This window comes from Dunckerocampus dactyliophorus, chromosome 14 (assembly GCF_027744805.1).
Source record: "Dunckerocampus dactyliophorus isolate RoL2022-P2 chromosome 14, RoL_Ddac_1.1, whole genome shotgun sequence".
Taxonomy (NCBI): Eukaryota; Metazoa; Chordata; class Actinopteri; order Syngnathiformes; family Syngnathidae; genus Dunckerocampus; species Dunckerocampus dactyliophorus.
In genome coordinates, this window is record NC_072832.1 from 2,080,129 (window position 1) to 2,099,465 (window position 19,337).

The 19,337-nt window shown below is 43.0% G+C and overlaps 1 protein-coding gene across 50 annotated transcripts in view; it reads left to right on the plus strand.

Annotated features, from left to right (window-relative positions):
- The window catches only part of LOC129193688 (ankyrin-3-like), a 137,322-nt gene that overhangs the window by 94,969 nt on the left and 23,016 nt on the right, over positions 1 to 19,337 (plus strand). For 19 of the 50 annotated variants that reach the window (XM_054798165.1, XM_054798184.1, XM_054798194.1 and 16 more), the window contains 16 exons: positions 1,213 to 1,336; positions 3,755 to 3,766; positions 7,618 to 7,720; positions 8,903 to 8,953; positions 9,190 to 9,299; positions 10,207 to 10,239; positions 11,530 to 11,754; positions 13,076 to 13,230; positions 14,706 to 14,917; positions 15,052 to 15,259; positions 15,340 to 15,436; positions 15,518 to 15,746; positions 16,445 to 16,570; positions 17,885 to 18,007; positions 18,430 to 18,456; positions 19,209 to 19,290. In XM_054798165.1, the coding sequence (XP_054654140.1) occupies positions 1,213 to 1,336; positions 3,755 to 3,766; positions 7,618 to 7,720; positions 8,903 to 8,953; positions 9,190 to 9,299; positions 10,207 to 10,239; positions 11,530 to 11,754; positions 13,076 to 13,230; positions 14,706 to 14,917; positions 15,052 to 15,259; positions 15,340 to 15,436; positions 15,518 to 15,746; positions 16,445 to 16,570; positions 17,885 to 18,007; positions 18,430 to 18,456; positions 19,209 to 19,290 (1,917 nt within the window). The remainder of the gene's footprint in view (positions 1 to 1,212; positions 1,337 to 3,754; positions 3,767 to 7,617; positions 7,721 to 8,902; positions 8,954 to 9,189; positions 9,300 to 10,206; positions 10,240 to 11,529; positions 11,755 to 13,075; positions 13,231 to 14,705; positions 14,918 to 15,051; positions 15,260 to 15,339; positions 15,437 to 15,517; positions 15,747 to 16,444; positions 16,571 to 17,884; positions 18,008 to 18,429; positions 18,457 to 19,208; positions 19,291 to 19,337) is intronic. The other 31 variants (XM_054798158.1, XM_054798204.1, XM_054798172.1 and 28 more) reach the window with 16 other exon arrangements.

Genomic DNA, 19,337 nt, shown 5'->3' on the forward strand with positions numbered 1-19,337 from the left:
TACATGTTCCTCCCCACCCTCTTTAAAGCCAACGAGATGATCTTTCTTTGAGCCGATCGTTACAGGAGAATTAACTCTTGACTTTACACGACGTCAGATGTCAGCGGACCTTGGCGTTTTTCGTCTGTGTACTGCTGCGAAAGCAAAACGGGGGCATATTTTGAAGACTTTTTTTTAATCAGTGAGGTTCTTCTGCTGAGGAGTTGGCGAAGTTTTTTTTGTGACTCGAGAAATATAAATAAAACGAGCTGCGACTCTTATGGCTGCGTCACTTAATGGTAAGTTGTACAATTACAGTCAATAAAACTGATGATAAGAGAAATTGTAAATACAAGTTATGGCAATTTTCTATGGTTCCTTTCCGTGTTATGTTTTACTTCTGCACTTTGCCGTTAGAAAACTGCTAAAAATGACCTGTTTAAGCGAGTTGAAGTTATTTCATTACTGTAAGTTGTCAAGTCAAACAACGGCGGACATGAATTAACGGGAAAAGAACTGTTGGTTGAGCTCTCAAAATGAAAGTTGAAATGTGTCAGGAAGTGGCATACAAAATAAACGCTCAACCATACAGCGATACATTTATTTTTGTGTTAATATATGTCATTAATTGTATACTAGAGGTTATTTAATATTTAAAGCGAATCCATCCGATTTTATGTCCGATGATAGATGGTTTTATTGTGAAAAGCTCAATCCGGAAACTTGTTTAGTGGTGGTTTTGGTGTGCCTTGAGTGCGATTGTAGTGCTGCAGCCGGGAAGGCGAGGGGAGGGGCTGCGGTGAAGGAGCACCACTAGTGTTGCGGGGCTTTATGGTTGCACATCACCTCCGAGCATGAGGGAGAAAGCGAAGCACTCTAGCCGCTCTGCCCGCTTCGTGGAGCGGCGCGTCATCGTCCACCGGTCCGCTGATCGAGGTGTGGTGTGGTTCTTCACTTTTTTCTGCCATCAGCCTTTGGTTGCTTACTGCTGCACTGTGGATGGTGGACTATGTAGATGCATGGTTAACGATTACTGTCTGTTGCATGGGTGTACTTGGTGCTCTGGTTTTATATTGTTATTGCACCAATGTAAAAAAAAAATAGGCAGAATAAAAAGTTGCAGTAGTTTCTGCAGGTGCAATGCTGATGAATGACCCAAAGGCTTCCAGAATCATTACAATCATACTTTTCTGCCGCATTGTTACCTCTAACATGATGATATCCCTCCGCCAGGTGAGGATGCTCTGACTGGGGACACTGACAAGTACCTGCGACCTCAGGACCTGAAGGAACTGGGAGACGACTCTCTCCCCCATGAGGGCTACATGGGCTTCAGCATCGGAGCCCGCTCAGCCAGGTAAGCATCCGTCATATTTGCTCAATGAAGATGCTCAAGGATGCACAAGAAACAAAACGCATTACATCACTGCTTGGGGATTTATGACACCTCCTGATGAATCTTATATGCAGCGGAACAGTGCTGTTCAACACAAACACTACCTGGAAAGTTGCCATCTAGTGATCCAAGCTGATACCATGATTCAGCATTTTGTGTGGCCTCATTCAAAGCCGGGCCACAAATTTGCCACAATGAAGGCTTAGATGAGCTAAGATATGGCACACCGCACCGCTGCACGACTGGGGGGGAAAGGACTGCAAAGAAAACAGGTTGCTAGGGGTGTAACGGTACACGTATTCGTAATGGGATTGTTTGGTATGGAACATTCGGTACAGCGTATTGGGATTCCACATGGAACACACTGAGTGAGTGACTGGGACTACCAGAGCTTGAAAACCCTTTTCTGTCGCTAAAGTCTCCTGTTTGGAAACCTTCCCGCCAGGTGAAATACGTAAGCGGACGAAAATAAGTGGCTAAAGCAAAAGCAGCGTGTTGGCATTTTCTGTTGAGATGGGGAACAGGGTTAAGCAGTTTTATGTTTTGCATTTCGTTCCCTTACTGCATCGAAAATGAACCGAACTGTGGCCTTAAAACCGAGGCACAGTAGATCTCCGCCTATGCACAGTTCGGCATTCACTTTAAATTGTAAACTATTTGTTTTTCTGTGGGAACGGAAATAAAATGTGGTTTGGTGGGACTATCTGCAGAGGGAAAAAGACTGCTGCAGCTATGAATTCAGCAGAGGAATAATCTGTTTCACAAGTCAGTTCACTCAACATTTTCCAGCAGTAAGATGCTTTGACAAGACACGACGTGTATGCCTGTAATCATTTTTGAATGTACAAAACTGAATTTAAAATATGTAGTTGGCATAGTAGTAGGGATTTAGAGCAGGCGTGTCCATGGTGCATTTTAGAAATAAAATTAAAACCCAGCAAAAATGGGAAAAATAGAGTAAAAAGAGAAGCAGCTGAAATGTTGACACTAATAACAAATAATAAAACAAAGCTTTGTCTTTAATCCGTCCATCCATCTTCTATGCCGCTTATCCTCACTAGTGTCGTGGGTATGCTGGAGCCTACCCCAGCTGACTTTGGGTGAGAGGCGGGGTACACCCTGAACTGGTCGCCAGCCAATGGCAGGGCACATACAGTATAGACAAACAACCATCCACACTCACATTCATGGACAATTTAGAGTCTCCAGTTAAGCTAACATGCATGTTTTTGGAATGTGGGAGGAGGCCCTGTCTTTAAATATACCCTAATTTCCACTAAAAACTACATTTCCCATGATGCTTAGAGTGCAGCTTCAGGAAGTAGTGCCATGGACTAGTGAAGTGGAAGCTAATATAACGTTTTGAAGTCTTATCCAGCGTTCTCTGGCACATCTTCAATAAGCTTGATCAAGTGTAGCATTATTACAGCTTCTGTTTGGACTGATCGGACCGTCAACCGTCCACCAACGGGTTTCGAAAGGCTGTACTACTGCGTGATGATACCTCAAGCTAAATGGCTAATTTGCCACAAGACAAAAGTGACTCCAAGAGCGACAACGAAAGAGAGAGAGCGAGACCGACAAAGTGTGTGACGAAGGAATTGAGTGGCTGTTCAATTATGATGCTGAAGAAGATGACTTTGGTGGTTTTAGTTCCCAGGGGGAGGAGGAGGACCCGATGAATGACTTTTCTGGTACGCCACAGTTTTACTATCCGGCACTGTTCCGCACTGCTTTGAAAAACGTATTTGTTTAATCAAAATTTTAAAAAATCTTGCTATGTAAAATGTTTTTGTGCACTAAATATCCCATGTTATGACGTGGACACCTGCAGCTTATAGACAACAGTACAAATCTTTTTTTCGCTTTACATTTAGTGGGTGCGGCTTGGATACCGGTGCGCCGTATAGTTGGGAAATTACAGTATATGTTCTTTTTTTTAGCCTTTTTTCATCATTAAAAAATACACAAAAATATTAAATTGCCCCTCATATCCTTTGATTTTCAGTATGGGGCTGGAGGACACCCATTTTTAAGGCTTTCCATGGCTGCGTGCATTGTTTTTCACCATTTGTGGAGGTCTTGGAGTGTAACTTATTGGAATCTACAACACGTGCCGAACGCGTATGGCGTACCCTTACACCCCTAACAAGGAGCGACTCTCTTGAAATGTCTCTATTTGAATATAAACTTGCTTTTTGATCTCCACATGCTGTTTCTGATGTGTTCAGGATTGTTATTGACTGAAGCTTCTTTTCATTTCTGGGCCTTTCTGTGTTCGCTTACACAAATTGGGCTTTCTGAACCCTAAAATCCAGACTTTGCTTGATTGCTGTCCTATTTTGTCTTTTTCTCGGCACTCCGCCTCTCTCTCTCTAGCCCTAGAATCAGGTAAGACAAAAGTAGTGTTGTAGGAGTCTTTTGTACTGTAGCGCTCAATGGCGTCCATCCCCACTGTGACTCCCCCTAAACTCACACCCTTAAGTCTTATTAACACCAACCGAGAGCTTCCCTCCCCCTCTGTGTCACCCAGTGTGTGTTTGTGGTGTAGCTTTGTCACTGTGCTCTTCTTCTACATTGTGTGGTCACCTTATTTTCTCATCTGTTTATCTGCAGAACGTTGCAATGCAGGCTCTCCTGCGTTTACTTGTTTCCTTGTTCAGTTTGAGTTTTGTGCACTAATCCCGTAACTGTGATGTGGCTTTCTTTTAAGTGGCAACTTCCAGGGATTAGGCACACAAGTCCTGGCTCAGACATTAGTAGCATCCTTATTTTTAAATTTGAATCTATCTATGATACAGCTCCTTTTACAGTATCTCACATTTCGGCAAGCATTTCAGTGATGTTGTCAAAGGATAATAGTGTAGAATGCAAACTTGGATATACTCCAGTAGTCGGTGTACAGCTTGTTTAGAAAATGAGCCAATGCGCGTTCGTTATTGTCTAAATATCCGGCAACGCAAGGGAGTGCACCTCACAGTGAACATGTCCACATTTTGTTTGTGGTGTGAATATTTAGTGTGAGCACCACTGTTATCTAGCAAAGCCTTAATCCTCTTGGGCATGGAATTGACCAGAGCTGCAAAGTTTGTTAGTGGAATGCTCTTCCACTCGTCCATGATGACAGTACCGGTGGAGCTGGTGAACATTAGACACCTTGCACTCCTTTTTTCCTTTGGTTAGAGTTTGCCCCACGGGTGCTCATCACCTCCATCACTCCATCACCTTCAGCTCTCTCAGCAAGGCACTTGTCATCGTGGAAGATGTGTTTGGGCTCCTTATCATGTTGGAAAGTTTCTGCAGCCCATGACAGAATTCAGTGTCCCCTCAATGAACCACTTCTCCCCCAGTGGCGGCAGCTCTCACGCAGCCTGAGACTAGGACGCTACCACCACCACCACTATGGGTGACTGCAGGCAAGACACAATCATCTTGCTACTCACTTCTGTTGCCAGCTATTGCGACAGTAATGGCTGTGTGTTGACTAATTTTCAATGAACCGCAACTCTCCAGTGCCACAGCACTCGTGCAGCCCCAGACCGTGACGCTACTGACTTTATGCTCTACTATAGGCAAGACATAATTATCTTGCGGCTCACTTGTGTTGGCAGCTATTTAGGCAATAATAGCTGTGTGTTGACTCATTTTAAATGAACCACAGCTCCCCAGTTCCAGCCGCACTCGTGCACCCCCTGAGCATGACACTACCACCACCATGCTTGACAAGACACAAGACACAATTTTCTTGCTCCTCACTTGTGTTGCCTAATAGCTGTGTGTTGACTCATTTTCAATGAACCGTAGCTCCCTAGTGCCGGCAGCACTCGTGCAGCCCCAGACCATGACACGACCGCCTTTATGCTCTACTGTAGGCAAGACGCAGCTATCTTGCGGCTCACTTGTGTTGGCAGCTACTTAGACAATAGTAACTGACTCATTTTCAGTAGAAAGTAAATCTCTATTGCTATACAAGCCATACACTGACTACTCTAAAGTATATCCAACTTTCATTTCTGGAGTATTCGGAGGGTCCTTGGGAAGATACACCCCAATAAAAATGCTTGTTGCATCTGTTAGAAGTCCCACATGTCCCTTTAGAAGAGCAAAAAAACAAACCCCAAAGTCCCAATTCGTCCAATTCAGCCATCATCTGTTGCTGGAAGTACTGTAGTGGCTCGTGAAATACTGCCTATAAGAGAAACCGAGGTGACCTTGCGGAAGACAGCCAAGCCGTAAACAAAAGTTGCACGGGCCGTAAAAGGACGGCTACCTGTTTTGTGTTGCTAACATCAGTGGAGATGCCCCGACTGTCATCGTAAGGAGGCGGAAACCTCACAAACTCTTGAATCATGCACTCAGAACCCCAAAGACTTGTCTCCTGAGACCTTCCTGAAGAATAGACTGTAATTCACGTGGAGACAAAAAAAACAACTAATCAGAATAATGTGCGGTGCAGCTTAACGTGCTGTAAAGGAGGGCAGACAGATTGATCTCCACAAAGATGAATGGAGCGGCACTGAAGGGGGACAGACGAAAGAGGGAGAAAGTGATGGGATACTGAATGAAGGCAACATATTTAGGAAGAAGGCCGCAAAGAAAGAGATGGAGGAGAGAGGGTGTCGTGGCGGGATGGGGACAGTGCTGGCAGGTGATGTGACACTAAAGGAACAGACTGAAACATTGCGTGACCAACGGCAGGGAACTAGAAAGGAAGGACGACCCTTTGAGCGGATGTTGCCTTGGGAGAGTTCCGACAGAGAACTGGCTGTCAGCGAGTCCATTTAGGCCGCTCAGAGTTGCCTGGTAACTCTTATGGCGGGACAGGCAGGCGGTACTGAACAAAAAGGACTTTTCTTTGTGCGGAACATGCTGAGCTCTGCATTTTCCTCCCCCATCACACATACACAGCAGACAGCTCAGTTCATTCTCACTTATGAGCAACATAGAAAACAGTATTGACGTGGACTGACTCAAAAAGCTCATTTTAACCTGAGATATTTCACACTATAGCCCCCATTAACATTCTGCTTGTGAAACAGGTCACCGTGGTTCCCAAGGCTATTCAACTACCACATTTCCTGCAATCTAAGGACCGGGGGCCGGACTTGATGTATAATGTCAATGCAAAGCTCTGTCATACCTGAATATTTTTTCCTCACCAAAGGGCCAGTCATGAATAAAATCGTACATAAATCTGCCGTATGTCACGGGTAGGCGGCTGGCTACCTAGAGGGTGCTAATTTTTGAACGAACCACAAGCATTCTCTGTATATCCTGACGTCTTCCTGCTCTGAGCATGTGAACTACGCCCTGCGTAGCATGTGCATTAGTTATGTTTGGTGTCAGCTTATGGTAGCGATTTGACAAAGTTTAGTTCCTAAACCACGTTACACCGTAACAACAGCTTGACTGCAAAAGGTTAATAGCTTCTCTGAGGCTTCTTTTGTTGGTGTGTACACGCTAAGGCCATGTCCATGAATACCAGACAGCCGTGAGTGACTTCTTATTCGGGCCGAATTACAAATTATGCAAATTTTTTTGCAGTTTAATTCTTAATTGTGAAAATACAATCATTGGTTTGTTCAATTGGTTCCTTTAACACCACTGTTTGTCACATATGCTAGCAGCTGGTGGTGTTTGGATATCTGTTTGGTTGAAAAAAAATATCACACAGTGACACACAGATCTTTCATATGACAAGAGCGCTTTGCTGTTTTTTAAAGTCCTACTGCAAAAACGTTACTCAAAGGATCCTCTGTATACCTGCAGTAACAGGAGCGCTAAGCTATTCTTAAGGACCCACTGAAAAAACATCTAGTCAAGAGCGCTCTAGTGTTTTTAAGCTCCTACTACCAAAACATGAGTCAGAGGTCCTCTGTAGGACTTGGCTGTTTTTAGGAATCTGCTGCAGAAACAATAGAACTGAACTCGCAGGCCAGTCTGACACCATTCTTGGGCTGCTAGTTGAATTGTGCTGATTTAGACTGTTAACAGTCACACAAGCTCTAGTTTTCCTCTATTTCCTGTCTTCAACCAAACTGATTTGACTTCTATTACAACCTACTTCTCCTACATCCTATCCTCTTTCCTCCTTTCTTCTGATTTTCCACTCTGGACACTCTGCGTTCATCCACTAAGATGTTCCCTGGAGGTTGCATGTAGTAACGTTATCCCTTGCTTTTTTTTTATGTTCTGTGTCGCTTGTTGTTGCCCGCGGCGCTGGGTTGCGTGGTAACATTTAGCCTCCGCTCCTTCAGTTCGGATAGGTCCAACACCCTCAACCGGAGCTCCTTCGCCCGCGACAGCATGATGATCGAAGAGATTCTGGCGCCCACCAAGGACACGGTAAGGCACCACCACCACATCCCGCAAACTTTCTCTTTCTCTCTTTCTCTTTACGACTTCCATTTGTTCCTCACACCTTTTGCGCTTGGCCTCCAGTGTTAGCTGAAATGCTGTGTTTGTTGTCTGTTTTGTCATGGAAAATTTCAGCCAACCTCCTGTCCCTCCTTGTTTTGGTTGTTAGGAGCTAAACCAGAATCCGTAACCTCTCCTATTATATAAACAATACTTGCAACGTACTGTAGTTCTACAAGTTCAATGACAGCATCGCCCAAGATGGCGATATCAACGTCATTAACTTTGAAATGAGCCAAATAGCATCACTTTAACTTTTTCTTACCTGGATGTGATCCATTCTCATGAAGGTGTCCTTTCATTTGCCCAACATACCATCTTTACCAGGTGCCTCTTCTACATAACACGAGTGCGCTGCTGTGTTAAGGAATGCACTGCAGCATTGCACGTCAAAGATCCTCTATATGACAGCGGCGCTCTGCTGTTTTAATGAACCGACTGCAGAGCTCATGTCCCAACTGTGTCTTGGTGGTCGGCAGCTAAACCAGAACCTAACCCATCCTATTACATAAACCAACGGTGTTCCTAGGCACATTTAAAAAGACCCCCCCCCCCCCCCCCTCTCAAAAAAAGGAAAAATCAGCAGTAATTTTACAAGAATGAAGTCAAAATATTAAGAGAAAAAAGACGGAACCTGACAAGAAAAAGTTGGAATTTTACTAGAATAACGTCTTATTAATATTATGAGGAAAAATAACATCATTTTAGTAGCATAAAGTTGAAAAATTTAAGTCTATGCATGTTTTTTTTAAAATTTGTAATATCATGTAATATCATGAGAAACAAACGAAACAAAATAAAATTGGGAACAAATATTATGGGAATAAAGTCATAATATTACAAGAAGAAAGTTAAAATAGTCAGAGAATGTAAAAAACAACAACAGAAATGGAAAAAAAACATGAATGAAAAAAACGTATATGGGAATTAAGTCAAAATATATTCTTTATGTTCAGTGGAATTTATGTAAAAGGAGGTTTATGTTATGCGAGGTACTACTCCACTGTTTTTTCCTTGGTTTGACAGGATGCATTCTTGTCAAAGTGTCTTTTTATTCGCTCATCTTCACTTTATGTGCAACTTTTGACAGTTTCTTTCCCCCCCTTAAAGCTTCAGAGTGTCTGTAAAGACATTTCCTACCTGGTCGACCCACTCAATAAGGTATAAAGTGCTAAGTTGTCAGCTATGTTCATTATTTTCCGGCCTCCCATGTGTTGTCATTGAAATATTTGTCCATTCTCAGGTCACCATTCGCTAGTTTATTGGGTTTACTTGTTAATTATCACATTGCATCCATCCAGCATCCCGTCTTCTCATGTTGCACCTTTCTTCCATCTACCTTAGACGTCACTCCTCTGCTTTCATGCTCTTGTTGATGTGCCACTTCCTGTTTCCAGCACTTAGCTGTGACCCGAGACTACAACCCTGAGTGTATGCGTCGCTACAGCTGGACTCCAGACATGGTGGACCACAGCCACAACATTGCATCCAGCCCGATCCACTCTGGGTAAGAGCACGTGTGGCATGTGTTTCCTGTATGTAGGTGTACATATCGTGTGCAGTGGTCACCAACCGTCCCTGGTCTCGGCTGTGAACATGCACAGGTTCTATGTATTTATTTTGTTGAGAGGAGAGAGACTGGTCAATGCAGCCCTAACGAGCCGCAGCTCCAAGGTTTTTTTGGAGGGGTACGTCTATGGAGTTCTATTTGTGCCTTAATTAGGAGGTAGCAAGGGCAGATTTGGAGCTATATTAGCGTACAATAACCACTGATGTGTGCACAGGCACATCGCTGCGCGCTCTATCACTCACTCTCTCTCCCTCACTTAACTTCGCGGCGAGGCGATCCGGTGTACGTGCACTGATACCTCCCATCGGGTTTTGGGGACTGGGCTCCTGGCCGGAGCTTGCGGGTTATGTGCCTGGAGAGCGGAGAGACGTACGGGCGTGTTCAGTGGTCAAAATGTTGGTCGCTCTCCAGGAGGGGAGGGCACTGATGTAACAATTTTTTTCCACCCAATATTCTCGTGATGGACCGGCAAAGTCCCAAAGATCGACCAGTAGCGCTCGATCGACGGGTTGGTGACCCCTGCTGGATCGCATTTAGGTGCATAAATTCTCGTGTAGGCATATTTTTCCAGAAAATTCTCCCCTCTTTTTGACTTTGGAGGTTCCACTGTGTATTATAAGATGTTTTATGCGCTATGATATGGTGCTTTTTTGTGTCTGTTAATGTGAGGCTACATCGTTTTGTTGGGACTCCCGGTCAGTGTGTTTGGATTCCCGCCAGCGTGTGTAGCGTGTAATGTTTGTTTTGTTGCATAGATCCCAGCGATTATGTCAACCGTGATACTAAAACCACATTTCGGGGCTTTGCCTCCTCCTGCATTGTCTCCCATGTGTTTATTTTGCAGCTTCTCCTCCCCGCTCCCTCAGTATGACTCCAGGTGAAGACTGAGATCGCCCCCCACCGCCCCTTCCTCTCCTCTCCCCCTTTCTTCAGTGATATCACTCACTCGCTCTTCCATCCTTTTCCCCTTTCCTCTCCTTGTGTCTGTGCTCGTGTCATCCGTGTGTGGTCTGGTGTCGTCATTTGCTTGCCGAGGTAGTAGAAACGTGTCATCTTTCTCTTGCAGAGTACATGAATAACCTTGTACTGCATTTACAGAGAATACTCACAACACAAGCACTCACAAGAAGACTATTCCAATATACTCACCTTTCCTTTATGATTTGACTCTCTTGGTGAGACATCTGTGCAGGTGTGTGCTGCTGCTTTAGAGGATCTGAAACGCTGGCGTCAGTTGTCACCTTTTGCCTCCAAACTAAACTCAACTCCACTCCATTGCTGTTTAGTTTCCCCTCATGTGTCAATTTGAGGCATTTAACGTGAGCCAGCCCTCGGAACTCAAAGCACCTTTTTTTTGTTTGTTTGTTTGTTTTTTTTGGTCAACTTTATTTTCCGTTGCGTGTTTGGGTGTCCAGCAGGGGTGTAACGGTACACCAAAATCGTGGCTTGGTACAGTTTTAAGGGGATGCATTTCTTGGGATCATAATAGATGAAAAAATGAGCTGGAAATCTCACATCCAAAATATTCAACATAAGGTGGTGAGAAATACTTCAATATTGAAGAAAGCAAAATTTGTTCCTGATCAAAAATCACTCCACACTCTTTACTGTTTCTGGTGTTACCATGTTGACTTATTGTGGGGAGATATGGGGTAATAACCATCATAGCCATCTTCACTCGCTAAATGTACTGCAAAAAAGATCCGGGGGGGCTGAACTGAAGTGTCAGCGGGGATGTGAGGGGCAGGGAGGATTTTCGATATGAGTGCAGACCTTCCAACATGTATGACTTTGTCGCAGAAAAAAATTGAGAACCACTGCACTATGTCAACTGTCCTTCTGGGACGTCCCATGAGGAACCACTGAAAGTTTTTTTCAAGCAGAACAAGGTGACGAGGAGTCTACCAGTAATGATAATAATAATAAAAACATTGTGGTGTGTGCATGCTTGGAAAAACAAATTGTCCCAGAGAATCTCAATTTGTGACAGTTCCACTTCCTTCTGTACCGTACCAAATGTTCCGTGCCAGGAAATTTGCTGCATGTACCATTACACCCCTGGTGTTCGGTGATCACAGCATGGGGATCGTCCTGTTCACGTTTGTCCGTAGCTTCTGTCTCACTTGGCTCCAGCTTCTCCTTCAACCCCTTCTCCGTTCTCATGCAGGTTCCTGGTCAGCTTCATGGTGGACGCCCGCGGCGGTTCCATGAGGGGCAGCCGCCACAACGGCATGCGCATCATCATCCCGCCCAGGAAGTGCACGGCGCCCACGCGCATCACCTGTCGCCTGGCCAAGAGGCACAAGCTGGCCTACCCCCCGCCCATGGTGGAAGGGGAGGGCCTGGTCAGCCGACTCGTGGAGGTCGGCCCGGCTGGTGCTCAGTTTCTCGGGTAGGCCTCGTCACGACTTCTGCATTGCTTTTCACAACAGCAAGAACGCGATCACTTCTAATGCTAATCATAGAACCCCATTGAGTTTTGTGCATGAAAGTATCTGAACCTTACGATGATATCAGTACCTTTTCCTGGTCAGCAGTCTACCAGTCACAATATGCAGACGATCGTTAAACCTTTAGGAACTGTCATTGTCTACCGACCCAAGAACCCTGATGATTTGGAACTTCGAACACAAGGTGGCTGAGGGATCTGAGCTTTAATACGAAATTGCAGCCTGTTCTTTTTCACCAGTCTTATCAGACACTATTTTTTTAGCCAATCTTTGAACTTTCATACAATGTTTTTTTTCTACTAATACAAGAACCCTATTGGTTATTCTATACCACGGGTCGGCAACCCACGGCACCGGAGCTTCAGTGTCCTTGTTGTGGCTCAGTTATTTATTCGTGTAATTAGTATCTATATTTTTTTATATTGCTGCATTTTGTATCTTTACCTCTAAGTGAAACTTTCAAATTGAATTTTTAAAAATGTTTATAATTAGTCCAAATAAAAAATATGCGTCACATCCACGCCTATGGCACTTCCTTTACCTGCAGGCAGCTCCTTGATTGTGCATTCCCCACGGTCAACTAACCATGAATACATCAAAAAATAAATAATTCCTCAATATCAGTCACAAATGAGTCTTTTTTTTTCAGAAAAAAACACTGATTTCAGACCAGTCAAGAAAGGTTCCTCAATTGGTTTATTTTTTAAAACTGCTTTGCTGCAACTATGTTTTTCTTTATTCTATTAAAGTGGGCTACGTCTTAGCTAGTCGCTAGCCGGTGTGGTGTGGCAAGGTGTCACTACGCCAGTCACTGTAGCTTGGTTAATATGCATTACACAAAATAGAAGCGTTGGCGCTTTTTGGAGGTTTTTTCAGAAGGCTTTGTAAGCGGAGTAGGTGTGTCTCATTACGTGCATTCATAGCTGCCTCTTTTGATCTGTTTTTATATCTTAAGAATGCACAGAAAAGAAAAAGACATGTGTTTATGCATAATTCTTACATAAGGATTGTGGATGATGGGCGAAATTCCAAAATAAAGTGCATTTTTCCTAGAAAGCATCATTTCCAACACAAATTTGTTGACTGTGCTGTGCCAGATCAGCAGCTACAGAAAAAATGTGAGAGAAAAATTCTGAACTTTTAAGACCAAGGCCACTGATTATGCACTAATCATGCGCAGCTTGATCTGGGGCCTGTTACATGTTTTTTAGAACCACAGTCCAGAAGTGTGGGTTTTATTGACTGTCCTTTGTCCTCGTTCAGTCCCGTGATTGTGGAGATTCCTCATTTCGGTTCCATGCGGGAGAAAGAGAGGGAACTGATTGTGCTGAGGAGCGACAACGGTGACACGTGGAGGGAACACCAGTTTGATTCCACTCAGGAAGAACTCTCGGAGCTGCTCACCGGGATGGATGAAGGTACCAGAAATGACCACAATCGCTTATCCTCATTAGGGTCTCGGGTATGCTGGAGCTCCAAATTTAAAGAGGAAAAAAATGTTGTCGCACTTGTCTAGTATAAGCTGCAGGTCCACATTGTGACATGGGATATTTACACAAAAAGACACACTATAAACCTTGCAATCCTGTCTACACTCGGGGTTTCCCAGCATAACTCGGTAGCTCCGGTGATGAGATGTGAGTCGCTTTTTTTCCATTGCTGTTCAACAACTGCCGCAGTCCAAGCAGAAGGTGTACACTTAATCAAACTAACTTAAGATTTGTCAGATCAAAACACGCTCGCTGCATAAGACTTCAAAACATGTGATATTAGCGTCCACTTCACTACTCCAATTCACTACTTCCTGACTCTGCGCTGTAAGCATCATGGGAAGTGTAGTTCTTTTAGCCATAAATTAGCTCCATCATTGTTTAAGCCGCAGGGTTCAAAGTGTGTGGAAAAAGTAGCGGCTTATATTCTGCAGAAAGTGAGTAAAAAACATGAAAAGCAAAACTGATGTTTAGAACAACAAATTAGCATTGAAACAAATTTTTTCCCCATTTTTGCTGGGGTTTTTTTTCACAAATATTTCTACTTTCTTCTCAAATATATTATTTTCTTCTCGTAATGTTATGACTTTATTCCCATAATATTTTGTCTTTATTCCCACAATATTATGACTTTTTTCCCACAACCTAATTTCCCAAATGTAGCAACTTTATTTTGTGTAGTTTGTTTCTCATATACTGCGAAGTTTGGTCTTTAATAATTCAACTCTATGCTACACTATTTCACGTCATGATAATACCAGTGTCTTTTTTTCCCATAATAATAGAACTTTTTTCTCTTCATATTTGGGCTTTATTCTCATTAAATTACAGTTGCTTTTTTCCATTTCTGCTGTAGTTTTTTTTTTTTACTTTCAACTATTTAATCTATTCTTGTAAGTACAAATTTATTCCCATAATATTTTGACTTATTATCATAAATTTTTCCGCAACCTAGTTTTCCAAAAATTACAACTTTGTTTTGTTTGTTTTTCATAATATTTGACTTAAAAAAAAATCTTGAATATTTCAACTTTATGCTACTAAAATGATTGTGATTTTTTTGCCTCATAAGATTGCAAATTTATTCTTGTAAAATTGCACCTTTTTCTCATTAGATGAAAAAAATGTTTCTTTTAATATTTTGACTGAATTACTGCTGATTTTTTCGTTTTTGCTGTAATTTTTTGTTCTATTCTTTGAATGACAACAGTGCAGGCTCACTTTGGACACCACTGTTTTAGAGTGTAGTGGCTCTACCTAGTGGTGAGGCAGGTCAATTACAGTTTCATCAACATTTAGCACGTCATGTACTTGTCTTATCTAGTAAAAATGAATTTAAAATAAAAATCATACCAGTATTTGTCAGTATTTGCTTTTCTCCAGTCCTGTCCTTTGTCTTCCAGAGTTGGACAGCCCTATCGAGTTGGAGAAGAAGCGTATTTGCCGCATCGTGACCAGAGATTTTCCTCAGTACTTTGCCGTGGTGTCGAGGATCAAGCAGGAGTCCAACCACATGGGTCCTGACGGGGGAGTCTTGTCCAGCAGCACCGTGCCCATGGTCCAGGCCTCCTTCCCACAGGGGGCGCTAACCAAGAAGATCCGCGTTGGCCTGCAGGTACGACAGAACTGTATTTTTTTATTTTATTATATTTATATTTATTTTATTATATTTATATTTTATTTTATTTTATTTTTGTATTTTCATTTTTCACCATTCATTGAACACAAAATGGTGCTTTCTTTGTGTAGGCTCAGCCTGTCCCTGATGAAATGGTGCGAGCGGTCCTGGGGAACAGAGCCACCTTCAGCCCCATCGTCACCGTGGAGCCCAGGAGGAGGAAGTTCCACAAACCCATCACGATGACCATCCCCGTGCCGCCTCGCTCGGCAGAAGGACACCCCAGCGGACGGCGGGGAGATGCCGCGCCTTGCTTGCGTTTGCTGTGCAGCATCACAGGCACGGGCACCTTGAAGTTATTGGAGCGTGCAAGACAAGATGGAGGGCTCATCTCTTTTTGTCCTCTGCCTCTCACACAGGAGGGACGTCCCCGGCACAATGGGAGGACATCACGGGGACCACGCCGCTTTCCTTTGTCACCGAATGCGTCTCCTTCACCACAAATGTGTCGGCCAGGTGAGACACAAGACAGCTAACTATAGAATATAGAAAGCGTCGGGACTCATCCTCATACTTGGTGCCACGTCTCCTGCTCAGGTTCTGGCTCGCAGACTGTCACCAGATTCCTGAGACGGTGAGTCTAGCGTCTCAGTTATACCGGGAGCTGATCTGCGTGCCGTACCTGGCCAAGTTTGTGGTCTTCGCCAAGATGAACGACCCGGTGGAGGCTCGCCTTCGCTGCTTCTGCATGACGGACGACAAAGTGGACAAGACCCTCGAGCAGCAGGAGAACTTTGAGGAAGTAGCGCGGAGTAAAGACATCGAGGTGGGCTTCTTTGTATTGGAAGTGTGTTTGTGCCATGACGTCGTTTTGTGCGTCTGTAGCTTGAAAGCAGGGGTGTCCAAACTTTTTCCAGCGAGGGCCACATAGTGAAAAATAAAGGATGCAGCTTTGCCAGTTTGAGATTTTGTAAAGCAACACATGAAGTTATATATAATTTAAGAAATGTTTAAGTCGTAATATGACAAACAAAAAAAACAACTAAATAAATGTGTCATTTTAGAAAATTAGGTTGTGGCAAAGTTAAATATGGGAATAAAGTCAGTATTATCGCAATAATATTATGAGAAGAAGATATTATGAGAAGAAAATTTACAAAGAAAGTTGAAATATTTGAAAACATTTTTAAAAAATCATTAAAAATGGGAAAAGAGCAAAGTTGATACTAATAATACGCCTTTTCCACCGATATCACAAAGCCGAGGTGCCGTTTTGTTCTGGAAACATATACAACTTCTTAGCATAGCTTTACAAAATATCAAAGTGGTCCTTGCTTCCTTTCATTTCTCACTACGTGGCCCTCGCTGGACAAGGTTTGGACACCCCTGGTGTAAGACCTGAAAAGTGTAGCAAAGAAGTGACGTGAGGGACACATATTACTGTTAGAGCGTCATTTAAAAGTCCTTTTTGCAGAACAGGGGCATCTTCACACTTGAATCATCAATATCCTGACCCTCTTGCAGGTTCTGGAGGGAAAGCCCATCCATGTGGATTGCTATGGCAACCTGTCTCCTCTGACCAAAAGTGGGCAGCAGCTTGTTTTTAATTTCTACTCCTTCAAGGAAAACAGGCTTCCTTTCAACGTGAAGGTACATTTTATTGTTTTCTCACTTCTCTATCTGCCATCCGTCAATCTCCGATATTCTATATTGTATATATGACAATCTTTGACCCTCTTTTTTTTCTTAACCTTAAAAAGAAGTGAAACCAAAATATCTCCAGGGTACATGATATTATCAGGACTAAATGAGAAAAGAATTGACCTAGTTGCGCACAACTCCCACTGGGCTTGAAACTGACACTGAAACAGTGGAACCTCTAAAGTCGAACGCAGCTTTGATCATTTTAGATTTGCTTGGGATTTTTAAACAACAAAGAAGTCAGCGGAAATAGGAATGATCTGTTCCAGTGTCAAACTGTCGACCACCGTAAACCCTTTATTAACTGTACAGGCTTTCTTTTTTGGAGTAACATTTTTAACATCTTTAACTTTTCATTCAAGTGTGAATATAAAGTTAACCACTGTTAATGTTATAAAACCGCGATAAGTGAATTTCCGCGAAGTAGGATTCAGTATTAATAAATGGAATATTTTCACAACTACGGCATAGAAAACCTGTTTACGATCTTCTGAATAGGGTTTTTAACATTATTAGAGCCCCTAGACATGAAATAACACCCCTATAGTCACCTTTACAAGATTCAAGAGATTCAAGAGAGTTTTATTGTCATGTGCATGGTAAAACAGCAGTTATACCATGCAATGAAAATCTTATTCTGTTCATTCATTTATATTACCCGATATAGTACCTATAATCTGAGAAATACGACATGTTAGACATGAATAACTTAACATAGACGCACACGGTAGCAGTTCATTGTTTTTTTTGTACATGTACTTGTATTTTAGTTCATTTAGTGAGTTCATTTAGCGATTTTATGCTTGAAAAGCTAAATTTAGTCCAAGAATAAGTACAATTTGCTTAAATATGCATTTTTTAAAGTAATAACAGGTTGTATTCAACCACAAGCGATCATTTTAGCGATCGAGACAGGGCGCGATGTAGTGAGGGACGACTGTATTATTATATATATGGGATATATTATTCAATATATACTTTATATTATATTTATTTGTTTTATTAATACATATTAATAACAATATTGTTAGTGTTTTTTTTGTGGGGAGGGATCTTCAAATTTCCAAAAAAGTAAGAAAGCAACTGATCTTGCAGTAGGTTGGTTGAAGTTGCAGCAGTCCCTCTCATTGTTGCCAATGAGAAACACGATGCTAGTTTTCCAGTTTGTGGTTTTAACAGCAGTAGCGGTTAGCCGTTGCAGGGTTACGCTGAGGGAAAACCGCCGTGTTGTCGTCCTCTATCTTACACTGCTGTCTCCTCCAGATCAGGGACATGGGCCAAGAGCCGTGTGGCCGCCTGTCCTTCTTGAAGGAGCCCAAAACCTCTAAAGGTCTTCCTCAGGCCGCCATATGCAATTTGAACATCACACTGCCCACACACAAGAAGGTAGGAGCATCAGGTTAAGGGGTCACGTGACCTGTTTGGCTCATATATCCATAATCACCTACATGGAAGTAAAATAAAGATGCTCATTGGGGCTAGAGATGACTACATACAGGATGCGTCTTACATGACAATTTGAGCCAGTACTAAGACCCCACAATGTAACACAAGCAGTGTGCATAATGATGCTTGGCTCTCCTGCTGCTTGTCATGCATTTGTTATCGTTTTATTGGTCGCAAGAAAATGTATGAGTTCTGCTCTTGCTGGTCATATTTTGCCCTTTTATTATGATGTTTTTTTTTTTTTTTTGCTGCTCCATTGTCATTGCCACCGTGCCCCCGCCCCCGCTCTCACTATAACATTCTCCCTGCTCTCCATTGTGTCACCTTTCCTCCGGCCGCAATGCATCTTGGGAATACCACAGGATATGGAGTCTGATCCCGATGATGAGGTAAATGCTCTCTTCATCATCACACAAAAACAACTGCTTGGAAAGGGTGTAACGGTACATCTGTTTGTAATCGAGTCCCACGCGGTACACGTTAAAGTCAGGGACAGGAAGTGTGCCTGGCGTCATGTGTCTGCTACGTGAGCAAATTCAGCGGTAGTGCCAAGGAGCAGCCAAAGCTTGAAAACTCTCTTCCATCACTAAAGTCTCCTGTTTGGGAACCGCTAACACAAACGCTAAGCTGTTTTATGTCTGGCATTTTGGTCCCTCACTGCGACCTTAAAACCGAGGCAGGTACCGAACCGTCACCATGGCGTACCGTTACACCCCTGACTGCTTTTATTTTTCATTTCGATTTGATTGTTACCACTCTTGTCTGTTGGCGTTCACTGAGATATGTGAGAGGCTTATCGAGTGTTGTGCATGGGTGGAAACGCTGATGATTTGACTTTAAATGCTGCACCCCTCATGCACGCTCAGAATCACTCTAAGATTTATTATTTTGCCGCCTAGTTCTACAACATTTATCAGCGTGGGTAGCTATCACCAACATTGTTGCATCTCCATGCCACATTTTCCGTTGAACTGCATTTATGAGTGAGTTTTGTGTTTTTGAGTAAATAGTTGGGTAATTTGTTTCATGTACTGGCCCGCAACAGGGCACATACAGTAGCAGCATCCCAGCTGACATACATTCCACGTACGTCTGACCATTATGTTAAAGCATCGTTTGTTCTTTTCATTATTTGTTTCAGACTGAAAAGCCAGAGCGACGCCATACCTTTGCCTCCTTAGCTTTGCGTAAGCGCTACAGCTATTTGACCGACCCTGCGGCGAGTGAGTTCCCCTCCCCTTTTTTTTTTTTTTTTATAGCATGAAAAATA